The sequence below is a fragment of the Cuculus canorus genome, chromosome 2 (genome assembly GCF_017976375.1).
Source record: "Cuculus canorus isolate bCucCan1 chromosome 2, bCucCan1.pri, whole genome shotgun sequence".
Taxonomy (NCBI): Eukaryota; Metazoa; Chordata; class Aves; order Cuculiformes; family Cuculidae; genus Cuculus; species Cuculus canorus.
The window spans coordinates 79,492,907-79,517,819 of NC_071402.1; the positions used below are offsets into that span (position 1 = coordinate 79,492,907).

The 24,913-nt window shown below is 41.7% G+C and overlaps 1 protein-coding gene across 1 annotated transcript in view; it reads right to left on the minus strand.

The window, feature by feature from the left end:
- MYO10 (myosin X) overlaps positions 1-24,913 on the minus strand; it is a 165,032-nt gene that overhangs the window by 129,633 nt on the left and 10,486 nt on the right. The window contains exon 2 of the mRNA XM_054057324.1: positions 2,835-2,933. Within this exon, the coding sequence (XP_053913299.1) occupies positions 2,835-2,933 (99 nt within the window). The remainder of the gene's footprint in view (positions 1-2,834; positions 2,934-24,913) is intronic.

Sequence of the window (24,913 nt, forward strand, 5' to 3'; positions counted from 1 at the left end):
GAAACACTCAGGCAACACATGAATACTTAAGAAGCAATTACATCACCATGTGATTATCAAGAAGGGACTCAACACCTGATACAGAACTTGTTAAATACTGAAAGGTTATGGCATATTCTTGCAAGATTTTTGGGTAGGATTCCTTAAAACCAACATCCTTTCAGCATACAACCATATGCTGCCATGGGTTTCTGTGTCAAATTTATTTCCACTATTCAGAACAGAAAGAAGAAACTAAGAACTAATGCTGTGCTGTACTGTGCTAGGATCTTTCTATTATTCAGCAAACTGATGTTGGCAAAGACTTGAAGTCCAAACTCATAAAAATAAAGCCTAAGCACAACTCCAGCAAACATACCTTTCTAGCCCCACCACCCTGTCAATCACATCTTAAGAAGTCATGAAAAATGCTCAGTGGAAAGGTGAGAAGTGCAAAGTCCAGTGGAAGCTACTGAATCAGAAAATGAATAACAATGCTGTGCTTTGATAAGATCCCAGCAATTTCATCAGTTTGTCATTAGACTTGAACATGAACTGCAGCTGTCAAAAGGGTCTGGGAATCAATACGTCAGCCACGCTTCAAAAATCATCATCGCCTCATATTTCTGCAACCTCACTCCTTGCTTCCCCTGCCTCGCTCTTTAAAGTGACACACAGCATTGCAGGGCCGGTCAAGCTGTCAGAGGTAATCACTGGGCATCATCTCATTTCCATTTCACCTGCTTGCTACCTTCTGCAGTCCACACAGAACCATTCAACAAGAGCGGGATGTTCTAAAGTTGTTGCATCAGGAAAAACAACAGGAGGAAGAATACTAATTGGCCAATTTCACCTGTCACGGTCCCTTTATGGGCAAAGTGCACTCCTGAAAACGTAAGCCCTGAAAAGGGTTAAAATTATCAAATGCAGTGAATTGCTTGTATGTCTTCAGCTGGGCAGCAGCCTGCTCAAACTGAAGAGACAAACACAACATCATAGGTCTGAAGGCTGCTCCTTATGTCCTTCCTGGTTTGCACCACCTGCTTTTAACACAAGCAGGCCAAACCAAAGACCATTTATTTCCAAGTGTTGTTTATAGCATCAAGGTTTCCTAAGGAAATGCAATCAGTCAGATGATATGACAGTAATGACTTGAGGCTTTTTCCACATTACCTGAAGTTTCAGCTTGCATTGCATACACCACAGAAAGGCAGCAACATCACACACAACACATGCACCAAGACCATTAGCAAGCAGCTCTTCCACTGGCAGATGCCAATGTTAGCTCTGACATCCTCTCCTAGGGCACCAAAGCAAGCTGTCTGTTATAAAACAGCATCTGTGGTTCCCATAAGGGTTTTGAATCTCAAAACACTTCTAAAAGTCAAGTCCTTTACAGATGCATGTCCAATTTTAAAATCTTGTGAAAATTGCAGGTAACCCCTCCTACAAGCATAAAAGCAAATACTAACAGTGATGCTTTAACGTGATGGATCTCTATTTTTTCTGCTTCAAAGAGACAACAGAGGAGACAGTCTCAGTCTCTCCACTTGACTGGACCTAAAACTGCAGCAGGACAGGTCAAAACATGAAATCTCCCATATCTGAGCACCGCTACACACACAATTTAACATGCAACCCACAGGAAATACAAGATATAGGTGGCCTTGTTTCTCTGTGAGGAGGCTTCATACACAGCGGTAGGTCCACTCAGTCTAATTTTGTGTATGTCTTCCCCCGTACAATGTGTGTTTGGGTCACTAATCCGATATATCTGGTAACTTGGCACAGGTGCAAAGGATCATAGAATAGTTTGGGTTGGAAGGGACCTTTAAAGGTCATCTAATCCAATTCCTCTGCAATACAAAGAGACATCTTCAACTAGATCAGGTTGCTGTCCAACCTGAGGGAACCAACATCCTCCTAAAGTCAACAGGAGCATCCTTTGGAGGTTGAAAACTGTCTAAGTATAACTGTTTACATCTGACTCAATCTAAAACTGAAATTTGTCCAGGGAAACTGCAAGAAGCTGTAGCTGAATGGAGAGTACAATAAACAGGTAAATAAAAAGTAAATGTGTGAGAAGGCAGAGCACTTTGAACCTGTCAGCATCTAGCAGAGCTAGTTCTGACTTCTTCTAGGGGTTAAAAAGAGAAAAAAAGACAGGGAACAAGCTCCATATCAGCTCTCTTCACCAGCTGGCAACCAGAGAGTGACAGTGCTGCACTAATTCAGCAGGCACGTGCTGCCTGAGATGGCCAAGGTAAACCAAGCAGATGCTGAGATCCATCTCCAGGCTGGCAGGAGCCAGGAGCACTTTACAATCAGGAAGCAGTTAAAATTAAAAAAAAAAAAAAAACCCACCCCAAACCTACTAAACTAAACCAAACAAACAAACCAAAAAAATCAACCGGAGGGGAGCAACAATCTCCTTCCTTCACAGGAGCTTCCTTGCCACAGGAGCTGATGGAGCTGCCCCAGTTCTGCTCTGGGAGGTGTGCTTTGCTGCCTTTCATTGCATCAGTGATGCTGCACTACTGTGCGCAAATCCTGCTTGCTGTGACTGTAAAGGAGGGGCCATCTACCGCCAGTAAACTACATAAACACCAGCCTACGTGGAACAAGGCTGTCCCACCTGGCAGCATTGCTTCAGCTCTATCAGGCATGATCACAGCAACTGACCAGACAGGCAATGGAAAGAGCTGTTGAAACCAAAGTTGCATTTTCAAGTCATACAAAACAAATATTACGTTCACAAACCTAACAGTTCTATTTTCCCCTATACCCTCCCCACAAGCCCCTACTTTTCTACCGAGTGGCAAAAAGGAGGAAATGAAGGGGAACGATGTCCATACCTGACCATAGTCTGTCCTGAAAACGACGACTCCTTCTGCACAGGAATGAACAGTACTGGGATAATGCTGATTATTTTCTCGCAGCCAGATCCGAGACCCCTACAATAAACAAAAAAGAGTTACAGATGGCATAACTGAAAACTGAAAAAAGAATTTTACTCAATATTTTTCTCTGGAATTATTTATCAAGTAAAGGAGAGAAAGCAAGGTCTAAATCCAAATAAGCAAGTGGATGAAATAAAATAATCTCTCATACAAAGTAAGTATTTGTTGGTTTCTGCTAGAACTGTAAAACAATAGAACTACATTGAAGTGCTGGGTTGTTTTTTTTTTCTTTTAATAGAAGTTTCTAAGTGCTGGCAAGAGCAGCTGGAGCCAGTTCTCCAAGTCATGTGCCTCATGTTAGCACATGTAAGATTGCAAAGCACAGTTTAAAAGATCATCCTCAAAGCTGGCTGGCTCCCTACCTGTTTATTTTCAAACTCTATTAGGCACTCGCAGCACTGCCCCCTATCATCTTTCACCTTTTTTTTTCTAAACCACTTTGCCTTTTCTCTGGTCTCCATCTCTCGGCTGCAAAACAATGCAGAGGATTTAAAAAAAAATACTAGCAAGCAAAGTTAAAAAGAAATGACATTTGCTTTTTAGATGTGAGAAGGCAATGGAGACACTATCAGTGAGACACCTAAGTTAGTCTACTGAGACAGGGTAGGCAAAGACTATTTTAATTTTCACATGGTTGGTAGAGGCAGCATCAAGAAAACAGAAATATCCAGCACTGAGAATAAGGAATGTGGGAGGAGGAAACATAGCTGATGCTGCAGCTGCAGCAAAAGCCATCTCATTAACAATACCCACTCAAGTTGCTCCAGCATAGGAGAAGGCTTCTAGCTGGCATGAAAACACCAAGCAGCACCCCATAGTGTGACCTCCAAGTCAAACTATACTCCTGTTCTCTACAAACAAAGGGCAGGCTCCATACCGGGAAGACAGTATTTTATTGGTATTTAGTGGAGAATTTTTTTCCCCACCAGAACAGTCAAATTCTACCCTAAATAAAAAATAGATGGGTGGTAGAAAACGGTTGGGATATAACCTGATAATCAGAAGGTTGTGTCTTTGGGTGTACAATCACTGAAAAAAAAGAAAAAAGATCACATAATTAATTTTGCATGGTAGCATCCAAAGGTTGTCCTTGCCTGAATTTCTACACAAGGAAACCTGACTTAGAAACTTGTTAAAATTGGTGGGGTGCAGGGTCCTGATTAACAGTCACATTAAATATTTTTATTTCTGTTACATATTTAAGGTGATTGGCCCATGAGTCTACCACGGACTTCAGCCACATTATGAGTTGCATACAATTTAGATATTTCTGCGTAAATGTTTTTCTTGTTTCTAGATGGGAGAACAGCAGCATTGAGACATGAAATAATGATCACGGAGACTGTAAAAACTCTTTCTGCTTGTTTCTCTGAACAGAAAGAGCCCAGCTTCACAGAGAGCACCATGTAAGAGCATCTCATTTCTTCTTCCCCTCCATCTTTTGACAATCTGCTTTCCATTTTAAATGTTGCAAATGCCTGCAGAGCTGTTTGTTCTGTTACCTCCAAAACCTCAAGCCGGGTGGTTTCCAGGTATACAGCACAACCGAGGCAGTTCAAATGCAGGGTATGTCAATTCTAAAGCACAGGGTGAGGGCAGAGGGAAGCGGAACCCGAGAGCTAGTACCCGAGGTGGGCAAGACAGAGCGGACTCATCAGCAGTGGTAAAGGTAACACAACTGGAACATTTAATTCAGAATCCACTGATAGCAGTGGGAAAACTTCCACCCACCCCCTTGGGTCTGCATCAGACTTTGACCATCAAAAAACCCAGGGCGCAATTCTGTTTTTAATATTCCCCAGCAGCATGGATACCCTTGTGCTGACAGGTCCGAGGGCATGAACGCTTTCCAGAGGGAGGAAAGCTGACAATGCTCTTGGCATTGCTCTTGGACTTCTTCTGGTACCTCCCTACCAGGGTCAGCAAATAGAAATATCCTGTGTCTCTTAAGTACAGGCGCAGGAGTGATGACAACTTCCAAGGCGGCATCCTCAGTATTAAGAATATCTACCACAACCGCTGGGGCAGGAAACAAAGGGCTCTTTCACATTAATGCAATTGCTGCCATCAGCTCACCATCCCAAGAGCGCCCAAGAATGAAAATCTGAGGCTTGTAGCTGCCCATCAACCCCAGTGGGGTGGTGCAATGCAGTGCTCAGCACACCCCACTTAGCCCACTGCAGTGTGGGTCTAAAGCGTATGAGGCACGAGTAAGCAGCACTGCGTAAGAGAAATCACATCCCCATGCTATACGATGCAATACACTCAGAGCAAGGTGGGCAGAGTCTTTGACTTTTGTATGCCTTCATCCACCTCACTTCACCTGTGCATCACAGAAGGCTGAGGCTGGAAGGGACCTCTCGGAGAGCATCTAGTCCAACCTTCCTCCTCAAGCAGTGTTATCCAGGGCAAGCTGTCCAGGACTGTGTGCAGATGGCTGTTGAGTATCCCTAGCCATGAGAGACTGTACAACCTTTCTGGGCAACCAGTGCCATTGCTTGGGCAACTTCACAGTAAAAAAGTGTTTCCTGATATTCAGAGGGAACCTCCTGCATTTCATTCCACGCCCATTGCCTTTGGTCCTGTCACTGGGCACCCTGAAGAAAGACTGTCTCTATCCTCTTTGTACCTCACCTGCAGGTATCTGGCCCTGGTCATGTCACCACCCAGAGAAAGGCTTTCACCAGCCTGCTGCTGGTCACTAAGTGTTTGTACCAGTCAGTCTCTACCTTCTCCTTCCAGATGAATTCAATCCATCTAAATGCACACACAAACAGCAAAAAAACCTATTTGTCAAAATGTAGTCCAGTTCTTCAAGTGCTTCAGGACAATCAAATCCCTGTTGTTCCACTGGTTTATTATTTGCCAAAATCTATGAACTCAAGTAACATGAAGTTTATGCTTTCAAGGGCAATGAAAAGCTTATAAACATTAAGCCACAACAAAATTTGCCAAAACCTCAGCATTCAAAATAGCTTCTCACAAGGAGAATGTTCTCCATCTTGGAATTAAATAATTAACTCTGACTTTTTCTGGCTATGAAGGGGATAAAAAGGGGCCCGCAGAGAAGTGTTCACTTGGTTGAGCCAGTCCTAAAACAAGCTTTTTAAAGCAAGTAGGAAAGAGTTTGATTTAAACAAATGTACATTGTTAGGGGTCAATAGCTGCTATTCAGAGGAGGCTGGAACAATGCAATTCACAAAGCCTAAGGCATCTGAAATGCAAATACAAAGTGTTCCCTGGCAAGGTAGCTCAACAATACCGCGTCTGTCCATGGGCTGGGTGTACTGCAAAGCCGTCCTGTCCAGGGAGGGAGAAAAAACAAAGAAGCTTTGGCAAAAGATCCCTTAGAGCCAGGCAAGTTACCACCATCTCCAGTGCCCACCTAGCTCTGCAACCAGGCTGCAATCCCTCTGCGATTCATTAGTGACATACAAGTGACAGTTTTGAGAACAAAATCTTGACTAGTAGTTAATTTATGGACAAGGCTTGTCATACAGGACCCACCTGAGGAAGGACTCCACTCAATGCACATGATGATACCTTATATTGATTGAGACCCATTGTAGTGGATGAAGCCTAGCGACTTGCCTACTCCAGAGCTCCCTGACAAGCCATTTAACACGCTGATGTTATGTGATTAGGGGGAAAGGTAAGCCACAGCACACTTACTAAAGTACAACGTTTTTCATTTCTGTGAAACAATGTTGTAAAAATACTTGGAATAGCATTTGCAGAAGGGCCATACACTATCATCTCCATAGCAAATACATTTCTTCTGACTGCATAAGGGAAAAGAAATCAGTTTGCAAATGTCACAGCTGCAAGACCACATGGAGAAGTCCCTAGTCCTTCTACCTCGCAGATTTTACAGCTGAAAATGCAAACACTATGTCTTACCTTCCTCTGTATTCTGTTCTCGGAGATGGTAAAAGTCCATTCCTTTTTACTTTCTTTTGGCCACTGGAAATGACAAAATTACCTAAGAACTATGTAAACTAAGTAAAATGGTGGAGCATTCATTGCAAAACTGTAATTAACAACCAATGTTTTGTATGCATACAGGTTCTACACTCAAGAAAATAACTGCCTGCACAATAACCATAGGGTTTTTTAATATATTGTATATATATTAATTTATTAAAAATTAGTATTACATAATAGCTGTGTTCCCATTCAAATGAAAATGCTGCTCATTCATGTTATAATGTAAAATCCAGTGAACTCCTCAATGCAGTTGATTCATAGCAGTAAAACTGCTTTAAATTAAAGGCGATGAATGTAGGTTATGCAGCATCTGCATTCAAAAAACTTTTCACTACTAGGGATTGGCAAAGTAAAAGGAACAATAGTCATTATGTATTTAGAGAACCTTTTGTTCATGCCGTACAGTAGCTTGGCTCCAAACACAAAGTTTGAGAGACAGGAAGAGATGTTATTAACTTGGTCAAGCTAGACATAGCTTTTTAATGGAAAAGATAACCAAAACCACATTTATCTTTGTTCCTGCTCTTCACTAATTCACACACTGTCACAAGGAGGGCTGCAGCAAGAAAGAAGCTATCCAGACAAAACACAACTTTGCTAATTTCACACTCATGAACAGTTTTGCTTCTGAAAACTCATCCCTCATTGTTAGCTTAGGACTATTGAAAACACTTCCGTTTAGGTACCTAAAAAATTGAACTTGCCAAGTGGATGCTTGGCCAGACTACTCAGGGGCAAACTCATGAAGTTCACTGGAAGCTGGATGTCCCTCACCAACTTCAATCCAGAAATGAAGCGTTCACCCTCTTAAGCAGAAAACTGGAGCTGTTCTTCCACACCTATGTCCAGGGAAATTAAAAAGTAGTAGTGAACATTTGTCTGACATATGACTCTGTAATTCAGAGTACTGATCTAGATCCTCTCCCCTTTGCAGTGCCAGCTTCCCTGGTGCAGCTTTCCTGCACTCATCGACAAAAGGCTTCCACAACAGCTGGATGTCAGTGAAAACAGCTGAAATATGAAAACTACCATAAAAGTCTGCATAGGCTACCACCACACAACCTATCAAAGGGAAATTAATTAATATTCCAGAAATTACTCCAAGATAGTGCTGCTAACGGGCTCTGTCTCTCTCGAGCCAGCCTGTCTCCCCTCTGCCAACAGTCGGAAAACCAGCAGCTTTCGTCCAGGAATGATGGGGTGGTAAGGAACAGATGGAGTTACACAGAAGGACTAGCTGAACCCTAAGTCTCTGCAGATAATGAGAGAAAGCACAGCTTCGGAAGGGATTTGAGCATCTCATCTAAATGTCAGTACCTTAAACTCAACTTCATGAATTGACTACACACTTAAATCTAGGCACATACTTAATCCAGCTGACTGTGGTAAAACTGATTTTCAAAACACTCTACAGCGCTAATCACAATTTCCTTAGAGAGCACAGGAGTAAACTACCGACACCTTTCTCTCAACAAATTTAGTTCTGCCTCCTGATCAATAAATACCATTTTGCTTTACTGTTTTAAAGCAGAACAAAGCCATGAAGATGCCTCCTTGGGACATAAGGTCAATTTAGGGGAGGTAGTTTCCTGCAGAACTAAATCTCCTTGAAAATATGTTTCTGTTGCCTGTCCATCCCCCACACCAGATCAAAGCTCCAGCTCTCCTGCTCCTGAGGTCTGTGCAACAGCTGCTGATTAACCTTGAACAGGCTCAATCTCCTTCTGTTTCAGTAACCGGAGATAGCACAGCTCCGAAAATGCTATATCGCTTTAAAAAACAGAAACTGGATTAAAACATATATTACTATTATTAACTTGAGGGGAAAACAGAGTAAATTTGTACCTTCCCAAACGTCTGAAAGCACCAGTACTTCTTACAAGACAACCACTTCATATAATGTGGCCGTTTTTTATAACTAAAAAACCCTGAAAACATCTAATCTTCCAATTATTCCCAACACAAACGGCACACAGAGATTACCTTCTATGTACACAGGTGGATGAGTATGCTCCTCACCACCTTCTGCTGTCCATGTGAAGACACGCATTGCTAACAGACCTTGCTCAAAAGCCACAAGCAGTTGCACTTCTCTGCTAGAGGTCTGAAGGTGCGGTTGCCAGGTCCTGAGGGTGATGGGGTTTTCATACTGCTAGGAAACAACAGTTTATCATATCCTCAAAAGCAAATCCAGCAACGAGATGCCATTGAGTCTTTGCAAAAGAGTTACCAGTATTGCTACAGTCTGAATGTATGGCTTTCATGGGAAAGATTAAAGCATTACCTTTATATTTTTACGAGTTTTGTCAAATAGGTCAAACACCAAATAGGTCGAATAGGTCAAACACCAATCTACAATACGGTAATAAAGGAATTTGGAAATCCTTTTATCAGTCAAGTTTGACAGGCTGCTGTAGGACAACAGCTATTTCGTGTGCCTGCAAGTTTAGGTAAAGAAATACCAGCTTCTGGGCAGTTGAGTCAATAGCATTTCTCATTTATTCCAAAATTAAAACATCAGTGCTTAAAGTACTACTTGGCAACTGACAGTGAATAAAACTGCAAAAATGAAAAATCAGGGAAGAAAGGAAAGTATAGAGCAATTTTCTTCTATTTACCAGATCCACAGTTTCAGATGCCGCTTTACATCATCATCAGTGGTTATCATGGACTCAGACAGCATGTGACATCACCACTCTTCCCCTGGCTCCCAGCTTGGGGGTCAGGGGAAAAGAGGAATTTTAATCCATTAAAACTCAGTAAGGAAGGTAAGTAATTAAAAAAGACATGTGGGTAAGGAGAAGGAAGATGGGGGCAGTTCTGGTGACAGTGGAGAAATGTAAGTAACACAGGGGAAAAGAGCTTGGGGGCCAGTGTACACCTTTCTATCGCCATTCATGTTGGGGCAGGGGGTAGCAGCAGCCAGGCTAATGACAAGAGCTCCCGGTACATTCACAGTCACCTTAAAAGTAGCACATAATTCTCTCCCCTTTTTGAATTCCTAAAGAGGAATGTACACTATCCTCACAAAACCTTAAAACTTTCCCCAAGAACCAAAACAACCCCCAACTCTGCCTTCACATATTTCAAAAGAAGTTGCAGTTCTGTCTTGGAGGATAGCACAGATTTGCTGAGCACTAATATTTTTCCAAAACTACAATTTTTTATTAATTAACAAAAAAAAAAAACAAACCCTCACCAATAAACCCCAAACTTGGTGAAAATCATCTTAAAATCTACTGAATTCTAACCAATCTGTATACACGCACACATCCCAATTCTTCATACATGTGAGTTGACGTTTTTCAACCTTAGTGGATATTTTAATGACAGAACCAAGGAAGCACAGTGCACGTACAAGCAGCAGGGGAAGAGAGACTGTATTCTAAAAACCATTCACCAAAGCCAACAGCAGTGTAGGAAGAGTAGTTATCACAGCATGACTGCTCAAACAAGCCAATTTAAATCACTATTAGCTCCTGCTAAAATATTCTTCTCAACATTGCCTAGAAAGTTGTTACATTGCTATGCAGCTCCATAACCAGCTTGAGGACAAGAGGACAGCCTGTAGCTCATTCACGATGCTTGGCTGTGTTTGGCAGTCCTCAATCCAAAAACTATCAGTTTGGCAAGTTTTTGCTTATGCCACATGACAAGCTTATAAATTCAAATCAAGGTGGAAAAGGATTTCTAAATCCAGACATGCAAAGTCATGCTAGGACCCTCTTTGCATCCCCTCCTTCAGCTGCCCTGTTGGGACTGGTGTCTTGAAGACCAGTGAGGCAAAGCAATGGTAAATATCTTCATCTTCTACACTACCCTCCTGGGGTTCACCAACACAACTTTGCTCTTCTTAAGAAACTCCACCCTTAAAACACCCCAGCTACCAAATTTGTCATTTGCCACAGGTTGCAAAGGGTCTCAAATGTTGTAAAACATTTCAGCATTTTCTTCCATCTTCCTCTTGCCTCTCCTGCCTGAGTAGAATGCAAAGCAAAGGCCAGGGAAGCTGACTCCTGAGCACCAGCCACATGATATGGGAGAGACTCTCTGAAACAAGGTTTAGTTAAAAACTGAACTTGAAATATCTTTCTTATTCACCACTTGCAAAGCACACAGAGAGCCTTGTTTACAGAATGCGAAATCCTGCTTGCAAATACAGATATTCAGGTTAATTTCAATGTTTTATTTAGGAGAAACTTCTTAACTTCGAGGAGTTTAAAGCTAATTAAGGGGGACGGAGAGAAACCCAACCATTCCTTTGACACATGGGTCCTCAAGAGAGGCATTTACCACTTATTTTCACGAGGCATTATTAGGCTCATCAGTGAAGGAACTGTTCAGTTCTTAACATTGCTCCACAATGTACCTGGACACTGACTTTTTTCGAAGCAAATCTAATACGAAACAACTATACAGTGCTATTTTCTGACAGATGCTAGTTGTGCTATACAAGCATGGATTTGCCTTGTCTAGAAGGACATTATAGTGGCTTAGCCCAAGCTGAATTTGCAAAGCAGATGAAATTTCTAATCAAGATACCTTTTCTACCATTGACTGATTTTTGCCAACCATCAGATTTTACTGTGGTAGTATTTATCAAAGACTTTTCACACCAAGAAGCATCATCAATAAAATGCCAGTATTGCACCTGAAAGCACATAGGAAGAACTGAATTTAGCAAGGCAAGAGCTATTCCTGTTTTGGTTTGTTTTTTTCTTTATTTTCCTCTCCCCTCTCATGACAAACAAGCAGATAATTCCAGGAAGACTTACCGTTAGGCAAGGGGGATTCTTATGGAAAAAAGATAATTCGTATTAAGCAGCAGACTGTGCAAAGTAAGAAGCATACATAAAAAAGCTTCCAAGAATAATACCAGTTTTCACTTAGCAAGTTACTGGTATCAAAGTACAAAGGTTCCACATTAGCTCTTACTCATTCTCAATTTTTATGCCTCTTTTACAGGTCTAATGATATTAAAGGGGTCTGGGCTTTCTTTGCTTACATCTCTCTGCAACTCAAAAATATCAGTTTACACATGAATCGTTTTCTTGGATTAAGGTAGGGACAGGCAAGAAGGGTAACTATTTCCAGACTTAATTATTGCAGAAAAGAGCTATAAGATCAGAGCTTACTTAAGACACAATCAAACCAATTCACTCTTCTGTAGGATGAGGACTTGCTATGGCTAATATGTAACGGAATATAGAAACCTGGAGAAACAGATGAAAAATACTGGACAGCTGGTAAATTAGGACATGCTGTTAGACCTGTTCAGTACCATTTCCAACAATCTTTTACCCCTGCCTTTCTGTAGGCCAATCTGGCCAGCGTAATCCCACACTGAAGAACAAATCCCAGCTACACTTTGACTCCAAGCAGTTGACAGGTTGGGGCTGCACCAAGCTTAGCACATGAAGCTCAAGTCCCCCATTCCCACAAGCCACATGGATTCACCCAGCAGCTTTCACCAGCACCACCCATTCCACTCTTTTCATACGCTCTGCTAGAAGTCGGAGGTAACATCCTGAATCCAGGACAAGCACTGCTTCTCCTCACCCGCTCCAACAGCTGAGATGGCTCAGCAGCCCAGCAACCCAACCCTTGCACATGTCTCTCAGGGTGGGTGCAAGGCAGCACACCACAGCTCAAAGGCAGGAACAGGAGCCCAGAGAAGCTCAATGAAGTAAAAATACATGCCACGTCTACACCCAGCTGGGAAAATGTGGTTTTCTGGCCTGCAACGAGAGACACCAGCAACTGGGTAGCAGCAGTGCCGAGGCTGACTTGGGAAGCTCAGGAAGACATTACCCACGTAGGACAGGAAATAACCTAAGGTGGTCCAGAACCAGTACTACACACTAGGACCTAACCACCCTTAAAAAGTAATTTAACAAAAACTGATGAATCCTCAAAATCCAGGAAGTAAGCAGCTTCCCTTAGGGCAGCACACCCCTCCATGCCTAAAGCCTACCTGTGGCACCTGGCTTTTACAAGGAGATTTAGAAGATGAGATGGTCTTTCACGGGAGCAACACCTGAGCATCATGAGAAATAGAGGGCAGCAGGGCACCCATCTGTGCTCTCCCTCTTTACCCTTCATGCTTTGGGAGAGCACAGGAAAAGCAGATATTACCACTGAAGTCCTAAGTTGCAAGGCAAGGCATTAGCAGCTTCCCACACTAATTTGTATGCTTCAAACCATAATAATCACCAAGGAACTCCAAATTGCCAGTCTGGAGATCACCTGATGAAAACACAACCAATTAAGCAAAAAGTAATGGCACGCTTTATCATTAAAGGGCAGATCACTGGCTTATTCCCATGTCCCTGTGGCGGAAAGGCTGGCAGGCACAGCTTATGGATGCAGGATATGCAGGGGGAGGCTGCTGTGCCCAGCAAGCATCAGCTGGGCGCCGCCTAGCTCCTCACACAGCATGCATGTGGCCAGCTTCACTGCGGGCACCCAAGTAGCTCCCAGAGTAGGAAGGACACGAAGTCCAAACAATACCCACAAAGAAGAGAGAGATTTTGTAAATCAGAAGGACGCTTACACTTTTTATGGCGCATGATATCTGATGCCTTTTGTCCTCTGACTTCTTGCAGCTCGATGCCTTGCATACAACAACAAAATGCATGTCTTAAATACCAGAAGTGAGCAGGCAGTATGATTTTAATTAAATCCTAGCAGCATGTTAAAGCACCTATAACCCACTAAGGAACAAGGTATTACAGTTCTACACAGAAAGGGGCAAGAATATATGCTGGACAGTTATGGCAGCTCCAAGCAATGGGACAGAAGTAAGCACCTATAGAAAAGAACAATGAGGGTATACAGCCTTTAATAGATATTCTCTGTTTGGTGGGTTTTTTTGGTGAGGGGGGGAGGTGCAGATGGACCAACAGAACATGAGGGCGGTAACCCTCAGTTAGACTCCTTGGCAGACCTGTAGAGGCCCAACAGGTCTACTTTATTCCACTTTCCATTTATTTTAGAATTAATTCACACTTACAGCAGTTGAAAAAATGATACTAACAGGACTTCATGAAATTACAGCACCTGCCTACAACCCTGAAGAGGTGTCCTTTCTTCTGCTTTCCTGAGCCCTCTTTTTGTTTGTCCTATCTACCCCTATCAATAGTCCAGGGTGCATGGAAGGAATCACGCACTGAGTTTTTGGCAGATGCTTCTCTTGGGTTTGCAGCAGGCAAAAGGACTGGCTGTCAGCTCTTCACATCTCCTCCTTCTCCAATGATTACTAAGTTTCTGCCTTGTTCTCATGTGAGAAACTCAGAAAGACTCCCATCCATTTTGACACATCTAGCCATGAACTCAGACGTAAAATACATAGCACTGCTGTATTTCAACGTAAAACTGAAAATTTCCCTTGGAAATATGAAAAGAACATATCAAACTGTGGAAGATAAAAAACTATAGCTTTAAATAATCTATTATTCATTTCAAAATTCATTCAATTTTTAAACAGATCATAAATAGGACCTAATCTACCAACCCCACCAAAAAACACCGAAGTGTCAGTAAATATGAAATAGCCACTTATGGGTTATTTCTCAAACTGTGATTGACTGTTTTTAAACAAATTCAATTGCAACAGCCATTTGGAAACACCTCACTCACTTCTCCAACAGTAGCAAAACAGTGACATTTGGGAACAGAGAAATTTAATCCAAGGCCAGTCTCTCACTTAGGTGTTGGATTGTGCAAGCAGAACACTGTAGACCAGGGCTAATCCCAGTTTTCCCAGAGGCTACATGACACCAAAGCAGGCTGTGCCAGTGGCACTTTACACCATTGTTATACAAAGAGAAGGTGTGACTTAGTAGAAACGGGAGTTTAGAACTTAGACCAAAGGCAAATTTAGTAATGAGGCTTATAATTAAGGTGAAGTTGGGAGGCCATTAAGTTTAGATAAGAGGCAACACTTCCTGCACGCACTTTGAACAGTTGTGTACTTCTCCAGCTTTGAACTTCTCTCAGGGATGAAGTGATACTTTACAAGGCTTCCCGTGGCCAAGCCCCATCACTGCTGATGAATACCAATGGTATGCAGCTCTTGAAAGGTAAAAAGGCAGCCTGAAACACTGCATTCATTATATTCAGCCCCTCAAGGTCACAACCCCTGGAAAGCAATCTCCTGCTTTTCTTTAGTCCACTACTTCTCCCTGACCAGATAAGTTTCCTTGCAGTAATTCTACTGTTACTAACATAAGCATCCTGATTTTTCTGCAGATGCGCAACTATAAAATAACAAATCTACAGGACAAGTCACTTTAGTCATTATGGCAAGTCATTTTTCTCTTGTATTGGGATTTTTTCCTATTACATATAATAAAAATAGATTCTTTTTAAATCCATTCACCAATAAACAGCTAGAATGGAACACTCTGCATATTAACAACCTGTCTCTCCTCCTGTCATAGATACTTCCACACCATACGCTGGACTGAGCCCTGTAACTTCATACTGCTCCCCATCTCACTTCTACAGACAAATCCCCCAGACAGGTCATACAAAGCCGTTCACAAGTCCCTAGGATGTACAACACCACACCCTTCCTCATGGTTTGTAGCATCTTTCCAAAGAAGCTTAAAATCTGCACTCCACCTCTCAACAAAAAGGTGTGGCACGTTCCCTCACTTACAGGCACACCTCGAGATTTGACGCATTCCCATTCTGTGCCCTTGTTCTCATGACAGCGATGAACAATTCCTGCATCACTGTGGTGCCAGTTCTTTCTTCTTCAATGCATGTTTACCTGAACTGGTAACTGTTAACGGGAAAAATGACTACTTCAATCTACCACTTGTGGCCAGAGCAGAAAAAGCAGAAACACAGGGCAGTTGTTTCTGTTTTGGTTTTTTTTGCATGAATGCACATTTCATTGTACTGCAGGTTGATAGAAGATATAACCCAAAACTAAACCACAAAGCAATTAGAAGGGCTTAACCAAACAGAAGTGGTTTAAAGCATCAGTACCTGACAAAATGGGCATTTATCCCAGAGATAAATGACGAGTACAGTGAAACGCGTCTGGGCTAAGACTCTGATGTAGATTGCTACATCCACTATACAAAAGTATAATGAAAACAGGGTTGAACAGCTGCATGCCTCTCAGCAGGGAAAGGACCTTCTCAGCCAAAGGATTTTAACTACGCATTATAATCTCCCAGAGTTGCACCATTCATATAGCAAGGTGGGAACCCCTCGCACCTAAGCTCTTCTCATTAGCCAAGGGGATTAGCTCAAGCAAGAAGTGGAGTGTCACCATAGCAGAGGTAGATTTTTCTTCCCAGTTCTCCAGGATCAGGTCTGAAATCAGACCTTACTGTTTACTACCAACGTAACCTACTCAGCCCAAGATGCTAAACTCCATCTTTTTGGTCTAAATCCAGGAAGGAGATCCTGTTTCCTTCACACAAAGACCTGCCAGCAGCCACAATTTCCGCAGCCAGGAGTTCCCACAAGCACCAGCTGTGGAGAGCTGTGCTGCTCCAGATTGGAAAAACTGATGCAAGAGCAGAGAAAGACATGGCAAGAACACAGTTGCTTTGAGGCAGAGATATTCAAAAGTGAACCCTGGCAGACTTTAAGGCTGGTGAAAATAATGAAATTATGATGGAGACCTAAGGGATGTGAAATGTATTTGCACGTGAAGCACATGTATCTTTGTGGAGAGCTTCAGATGTGCCAACAGGCAGGGGATTGTGCTGCTAGCAAAGGCATACCCAGGAGGAAGCAACTCTCCGTTCTAGACATCTCATCTTCAAGAAGTCTTATTTCAAAACACACTCTCCAACACCTTATGTTACCCACAGACTAGCATATACCTTTATCAGGCAACAGATAGGCAATACACATAGACAATGCAGCAACTTCTAAGTTTGACAAAAACATGTTTTCCCCCTATAAGGAAATTCCTCCAGTAGGTTTACACATTCCTGCTCTGCATTTCCCAGCTCCCCACCTCACTCTGCCACCCAAAAAGGTATGCTAGAAGCTACAAGTCAACACATTAGAGAGCAAACTTTCATGAGCAAACCTTCTGGACCCTAAGGTTCAGGGAACCATGATTTTTCTCTTTGCTACCTCTGAAAGGATATCTGCTCAGAAGACAAACATTTACATGGCAATTTATTTTACTTAGCAATGAATTAAGCCAACCAACTCTTTTGTAAACGTAAGTCCAGACAACTCCATAAACATCTACTTCCCACAGCATGGTGCAGTTCCTCAGCCGGTGAAACCTGGGAGGATTTTACAACACTTGCCATCACAAGAATGGTGCTTTCAATTATTTATAAAGGAGGTGACTGCACAGTAAATTCAAGTCAAATTAGCAGGGTTCCTAAATTAAAATCCAAATGTAGTACTCAAAATGCAGCATTACTGACTCTTCGCTGCCCAGAGAGGTGCTTTTTCTTAAGTAATAAAAGAGTACAAAGAGAGGAGAGGGGAGAGGAAAATCAACCCCAAAGTATCTGGACTTCATAGTATTCAAATGCCTGCACAACCTTCTACTGGGAATTTTCCATGACTACTTAACATAGTGCTATTAAAACATATTTAACCTTACTTACTTATAATCAGATTTTTATGACGCTAAAGAACACAAGCCCAAAACAAATATAAATGTCTTCCTTTGCCTAAACACAGCCAGTATCTTTTACTGCTTTTCATACTGTAATAAAGTCTCTCTTCATATTACTACACTGTGAGTCAACAAAACAGCTATTTGCCGGCTTTGGGTCGTGTTTTTTTTTAATAACTCTTAAGTAAAATGAAATTACCTAAACACTGTTGAAAAACAACTTTTCCACAAATGCTGAAGCGTGGAACTGTGCAAAGAGCAGCATTATATGGGCAAATTACTGTAGAACAGAAGAGAATTCAGGAAAGCCTCCTTAGCCTGAAAGAGCACGTGCTTCATTTCAGCTGATGTGAACGTGATGCACATCCAAGAATGAACAAGTGCTTTCTCAGCCCAGACCTCCTTTGGGAAAAAAGCTCAAACTTGGCCACCTGGAGGGCTGCCTGTCCCTACTGAATTATTCTTGACAGTGTCATCTCAAAAACAGTGAATGTTTTTCAGCATGTTACTAATTATTCAGGCTGCTTTAGCAAAAATGGTATTTTAACTCTTCAAAAATAAAAAAACCCAGCCCATTATCGTTAATCTTGGAGCAACAGAACAACTGAGAAGTATCTTGCTCATGACTACCAGAAAACCCAACCTCACATGACAGCTCTGATGAAGCTGGTGCCCCTGCGGCTCTCCTTAATGCTGAGGCAGTACTAATTATGAAAAACCCCTTATGCTTTACTGCAAATAATGTTGCAGTAGCAAAAGGTTCACCCACTGACAACTTTGTATTACAACTTTGTGCTACAAACTTTGACTTGGCCTTAAACACAACCAATTTTCTTTTCAATCAAGTCAAACTCAAAATGGAACAGTAACTTTCTGCTTATTGCACATACTGCCTTTTACCCCTTATGCAGCCTATAACATATTTCATTCTGCATGAATGAAGGAACAGAGATTTCCTGACTCCTAAGGAAATTAATTTTGAGTCCTTGAAGCTCCACCCTACTTTCAAGTATGCAGTGGAAAATACTGCAAAATGCAAGAACTACACGCCTGCTCCTTCACCAAGGTGGTCAGCCAGAACTTAGCCTCTTGCTTAGCATGGGTGGCAGGTCTGTTATTTGTATCAGTGCAAGGGCCCAGGGAGGGTGAGAGCCTTATGCACTACACCTCTCTACCTGAGAAAAGAGGAAAAGTTTAAAACGGAAAATCCTGTAGTATTTTGCAACTAGAGAACCAAGACAAGCACAGACTGAATTACTTGTTGGTGCTATAAGCCTCTGGCAGATCCAGCAACACAGTTTAAATCATCCAATCCAACAACAGCATTCACATGACATCACCTTTCCACTTGCTCATGGGCTGGTCTTACTACAACTTCCCTGTTGTTTCAAGTATCCACTTGTCTTTGTTTTGAAAAAACAACTGTATTCTCACCATTATTCTAGCTGTCCACACACACAATGAGCACAGATAAACTCTGGTAGCATGTTTATCATTGAACTGAGATCTTTTGAAGAGAGCACCTATACAATACTGTTTTGGTCACGTTTTTGGTCATTGTTTTTGTGATCTTCAGATAACCATAAGCACGTTTGTTTATGCACAGATATGACTGTCGGAACTTCCATCTATATTTTCAGATATATGCATTCTTTCACGATGTGTTCTTCTTCTAGGAGTTAAGTCTCCACCTCAGAGTGACATAAGCAAGATCCCATTTGTGCAGGTCAACTACAAAGTCCAGGTCACAGCTAGAAGTATGGAGACACGTGCTTCATTTTAGTTCCTCAAGATCACATTAAGATCCATTTCAAACACATCCAACATCCAGAGGTAGTACACAACTTCAGCCAATTTGCAAAAAGTTGTGGTTCATTTACTCCAGTATGCTGTTCAAGTCTCTCCCTCAGATAAAACTGTATCCATTTATTTTTTGTCTAAAAATAATTTATGGACACATTTATGAAATAAAACTTGATTACAATCAATGGTCCTTCTGTTGCAAAAAATAAGTTTCCAGCAGAAATTTTTCCTAGCAAGTTGATTCTCGAGTATTCAAGAACAGGCTTGGGCTGCTCATGAATCACTCAGCATGCACACACATCCACACCTGTCGTTCATGATGTAGCCGTGTGACTAACACGCACAGTGCTGTGCCACAGGCAACGAACACTACCTACCCTTTAAAACTGTGTTGCTGCTTTCCTTTACACAATAATGAGTCATGTGTAAAATCATACACTGTTGCTTCCTGCTCATTTCAAGGAGAAAGCAATGTCCAATTCTTTAAGTCTATTTTCCACACAATGCCTCCAACTTGAGTCTAAAGCAGCTCTCAAGATATCATCTGGTTCCTGAAGGACATACGCCATCATGTAATTACCCGTATCCAGTAATAATGCAATTCAATTTCTTCAGCAGAGGCAGGAATTACAAGACACCCTCCCCCTTTACTCCCAACTTTGAATATTGCCCTGCTTCCTTTCTGTTAAATAAAGAATCACTGAGATTCACTGTTTTGTAGGCCAATACGGTAGTAATATTTGCACTATTCCAAAGTTAATTATCTCTAAATGTCAGCTTTTAAAAAATCCAAAGATCCCCTACAGAACTTCAGAGTCAGTTCTGAGTATCTCCACTACAAAAGTGACTGGTGGTAAATGTTCTTCCCTCAACGCATGCCACGTGCAGCATTAGTACAGAGATGGCTTGATGGGTCCATTTAAAAAAAAAAAAAAAAAAAAGAAATCCCCTCATATTTAGCTTTCCAGGAACATGTCTGCAATAAAAACAGCTCTATAGTCAATGTATAAATCAAGTAACAATGATCCAGAGAGAGATTAAAAAACGGTAGTAAGTTAGACAAGTCATTTATTAACAAAGCCACATCTGTGCAGAGAGCACAGAGACCTGATTGTGGCAGAGACTTCTGGCCCTTGTCCTTGACAGTACGGACATGGCTGCGGGGCTGCACCAGCGCTGTTGGGCAAAAGGGGGCCAAGGCTGCATGCAGGGCTGTTTCACCCACTGATACTCATTTGAGAGTTACAGCAACAATGAAGAAAGGCACTTCAGTGTGCACTTTCGGAAGTATGAGAGTAACTTTGTGGAAGCTATGCTTGAACCATGGTCACTACTGCTGAAACATAATTTGTACTGAGATCAGTAGTAGTTGCCTACCAGATTTCAGTCATTTTTACCAGTTTACTGTTAAGTGGAGTTTGGGGGACTTCCTGAGTCCCAACAAGGGACAGTGTTCACAGTCACCAAAGGGACTTTTGGGTTGGAAGGGACCTTTAAAGATCACCTAGATCAACACCCCTTGCCACAGGCAGGGACCTCTTTCCCTAGATGTTCATTAACTTTCCCAGGGCAAGCTTGGACTGTGATATGTAAGAAGCCAAGTGAGTCGTACCCAACTAGAAACCAAAACCACAAGGTATTTCAGAACATGCTTAATTTTAAATACATTACGACTCTTCTCTAATTCAGGTGGAACTGTGTCCCCCATCCTAGAATTACCAACCTCACTGAATCAAGGTCTCTTTACTTATTTAAAGTAGAGCAACATCAGGAACTAAACCTCCACGGAAAAAATTATACATCATGATATTATGCAAGTCAAGGCACCAAATTTTAGAAACCCAAGCCACAACACTTTCTCCCACTGCTTGTTTTGGGTTTGTTATCTTTAGCCATGATCACATAGCTTAGCTGTAGATCACCAAAACTCTAAAACTCCTCTTCACCTTTAAACCTACAAACCCGCATGCCTTTCCTTCACCAGCCAGAAGCCACTATCACAGCCACTTGTTTGGAAAGTGCCAGTGTTTTCTGATAAGAGAAGCAAACCTCACGATCAGGAACATTTAGCCCACCTGCATTACACACGGATCTAAAGAGATCTTTGTAACAGCCCTCTCAGCTGCTGGACAGCTGTGCCATATGGAGCCACAACGGGCAGGACACTCAAAACGAAACCTCTGGCATGGGATAAGCCCAAGAGCATTGCATCTTCATTGTTACTTTCCAAAGGAGCTCGAGAAGTGTAACACATCCACAAATGCATTTGGCATTAAAAGGAAAGGAAGACACAACAAGTGTCAATGCTTGGTCAATCAATGTCACAACAGAAGAAATCAAGGTCTGAAGATGAAGGTCCTAGTTCTGCACCAGTGAAGTCAGAGAGGTTAATTATTATTTAGTTATTCATGCAAGCTCCTAGTTCCTCACCTAATTACACTGAAACACAGAGCTAAGTGTAAAATGGAGCTGCTGCTTTAAACAAAGACTGTAAACTAAAAATGTAATTTGTGGGATCAGAACCGTACAGAGTACCAGACACCCAACAACACAGACTGCGCAAGGCATGCCTCTGGAAAAGGTGAATCCCAGCACCTGGAGACTAGGAAAACTTGACTCCCCTCCGAAGCTGCTCCCAAACCCTGTGAGGAGCCCCTGCAAACTTCAGGGTCCTTCCAGGGGCCCCAGGGCAGTCTTAGTGCATTACTGCGTGGTCTGTGGTGTCCTCCTCACTGCCACAGCAGGTGACCTTAAGGAAGAAAATCAACCTGCTCCTTCACAAGGTTGCAAACTAAGTTTTATTTTCCAAAAGACATGGAAAACCTACTGATCCTACTTTCCAAAAGACCTACTGACCCACTAGATACACATTGGCTACTCCGTACAGTTTCCATGCTGCTTACAGAATTACAGATATTGGTTTAGAACAAAATCCAGCATTTTACCTGAACTGTAAATGTACGGACAGAACAGAGACACTGCCCTGCTGGGAACACAACTTATTAAAAGTAAAATGATTCATAAATTCATGTATTTATTTTAGACTGGGGCCAAGGGGGTTTTGCCATTTGTGCAAGTATACTTGAAAACCTTTCTTTGAGCAGAAAATAGCACAAGTGCAGCTATTTTTAAAACTATCTAAAAAACAGCAAGGCATGTCATACCTTACTTTTTACCACATGGTAAAGATGAAAAACTGGAACAACCTCTCTCTTTTATCCATCCGAGAGCCTAAATGAGTAACTCTCTATTTATAGCCACTAATGGTTACCACTTCTGAACTTATTTTTTCTCCTCAACAAACCACCTTTCCAGTAGGGAATCTAAGCTTTTGGCTTAGATTTTCAGATGTTTTTGTTATTTTTACTCAGTATGGCTTTTGAGCTGTCAACAAAATTTCCAGGTCACTGAAAAAAATAAACAAACAAAATGCAAAATTTTTTACTGTTTCAGTTAATTCCAGCTACGAAAACTAGAAAGAGGGAGCAGCTATACAAACTAACTGTTTTTTTTGTTTTGCTTTTAAATAATGCCAAAGCAACTTTTGTCATATGTTTTCTCCTATGCAGGCATTCCTCCAGCTTCAGCAAACAACTTACTTAAATTTAAGAAACAGGAAAAAGCACATGCAGTACACAAGCATGTTAGGTAACGTCAGCATTAGCAAGGAACAACAGGATACCACAAGAAGAAGGTACAAATATCATACTTAGAACTGTACCAGCAAAGAGTACAAGGTATTATTCCCGCCACTCCTCTTTTCTTTGTTAGTATTTAGGGAAAGGAAACAACAGCACACAGCATTGCAGCTGGAGTACAATAAAATATCAGCAAGCTAAATCAATATACGCACCCACAAAAGGGGTAGTAGCTTAGACAGCTACAGCTTTGAGTTTATTGACATAGTTTCTTTGTTTTTAAAAGCACACACAAGGAGCATCCTAGCTTCCAGGTGTTCCCAGGCCATTCCATGGGTGAAGATGTAAAGAGTGGACTTCATGATGGTCCCAAGCACCAGCTCCCTCCAGCAGTCTCAGGTAAAGCTCTCGTCATGTGAAAGATCTCTTGAAATTTCTCTCTTTTCTAACAATTACAAAGATCTGATAGAACTCCAGCTGTTTCCTAAAAAGCAAGCAGTAGTACCACTACTTCTTTTCTGGAGAGAAAGAGCCACTTGCTGATTACCAGCTACTGTGGTACCGCATCCAGAACAAAATCGGGGGAAAAGATGATCACACGACAACAAAATTAAAGTAGCCATTTCAGTGTTGATAAAACTAAAAAGGGCAGGTTTTACTACAATAACATTGCTACTGGCAGAGTAGTACTAAATTTCCAAGTCCTGTTTTTAGAATATAAATTACTGCAGCTTCCTTGAGAATAACCCCAGATTTCTCCAATAAGCCTATATGAAACTATCCAGAAGCACATCATTGCTCAATACTGCCAAAAAAAATATTTTAAAATACAATCCTAAAAAGCAAGACTTTAAAAAACGTTGGCATTTATAATACCAGAGACCCAACCAAAAAAAAACAAACACTCAAAATCTACAGCTAGGAAACCTCCAGCTGGCCTCAGGAGAGCAACAGAAGATTATTCTCCAACTTTGACAAGAATTGCAAAGCCAAAAAAAAAAAAAAACCCAAAGAAAAAAAAGCTTAATTTATGCATTTCAAAGTAGTAATTGTCAGCCATCCTTCTTCTGTCTGACAAGGAGACCCCTTTGAGAAGCTGTCCTGCTAAAGTATCAGTGCTCAAAGCCTGAAGCCAGCTCCTCTCCTCTCTTTCACCAGGAGCGCCTCAGGCAACCCTCACAGCAGCAGCATCCATGATCTGTTGCTGCAGGTGTCCGGACCTTTATTGGCTTGAGCCCTTCTTGTCCCTTCAATTTAGACACTGATTAACTTGCACCTACTATTCTTCCCTAATGAGAGACGACTCCTGCCTACATGCGAAGTGGGAGGAACATCTCTGTGCTCCTGGACAGCTGCAGCTCATGCTGCCTACCAGCAGAAAAAAATCCCAGGAAAACAGCAAAGCTTTTGTAGCCTCTCTGAGTGCACAAAGCAGCTGTGTGCTATTCAAATCAAATATTTGAAAACAATAAAAATAAGTATTTCTGTAAGCAACACACAAGTACAAAAAAAAATAAAAATTCAAGCGTACAGCTTATATTTGACTGACTCCAGAAGCACCTGGAATGCAGTACATACTGAATCATTACCTAAAGAAGAAGGTATCTACAACTCAATATTTTTCCTTTGCACTCAGGTAGGACTGCTAAGAACAAGCCACTGATGAAAGACCATTGGACGCTTACAAGAAAATGCACAGATCTGGGTACCACCTTTGATCCTCCACCAGCTACTGATGGGATGTCTACCTTAACTGCATGGTACAAGGGCATCCTACTAACAAAGGTGTAACTATACAGTAGAAGTTTAACACAAGTATTTAATTACACTGCATTTATATTTATTCACGGCCTTTGTACAAAAAAATCCAAGGAGTTTACTACAGCACCAGGGCTGTAGTAATTTAAGGTACTGAAACACCAAAGCAAAATGATGGC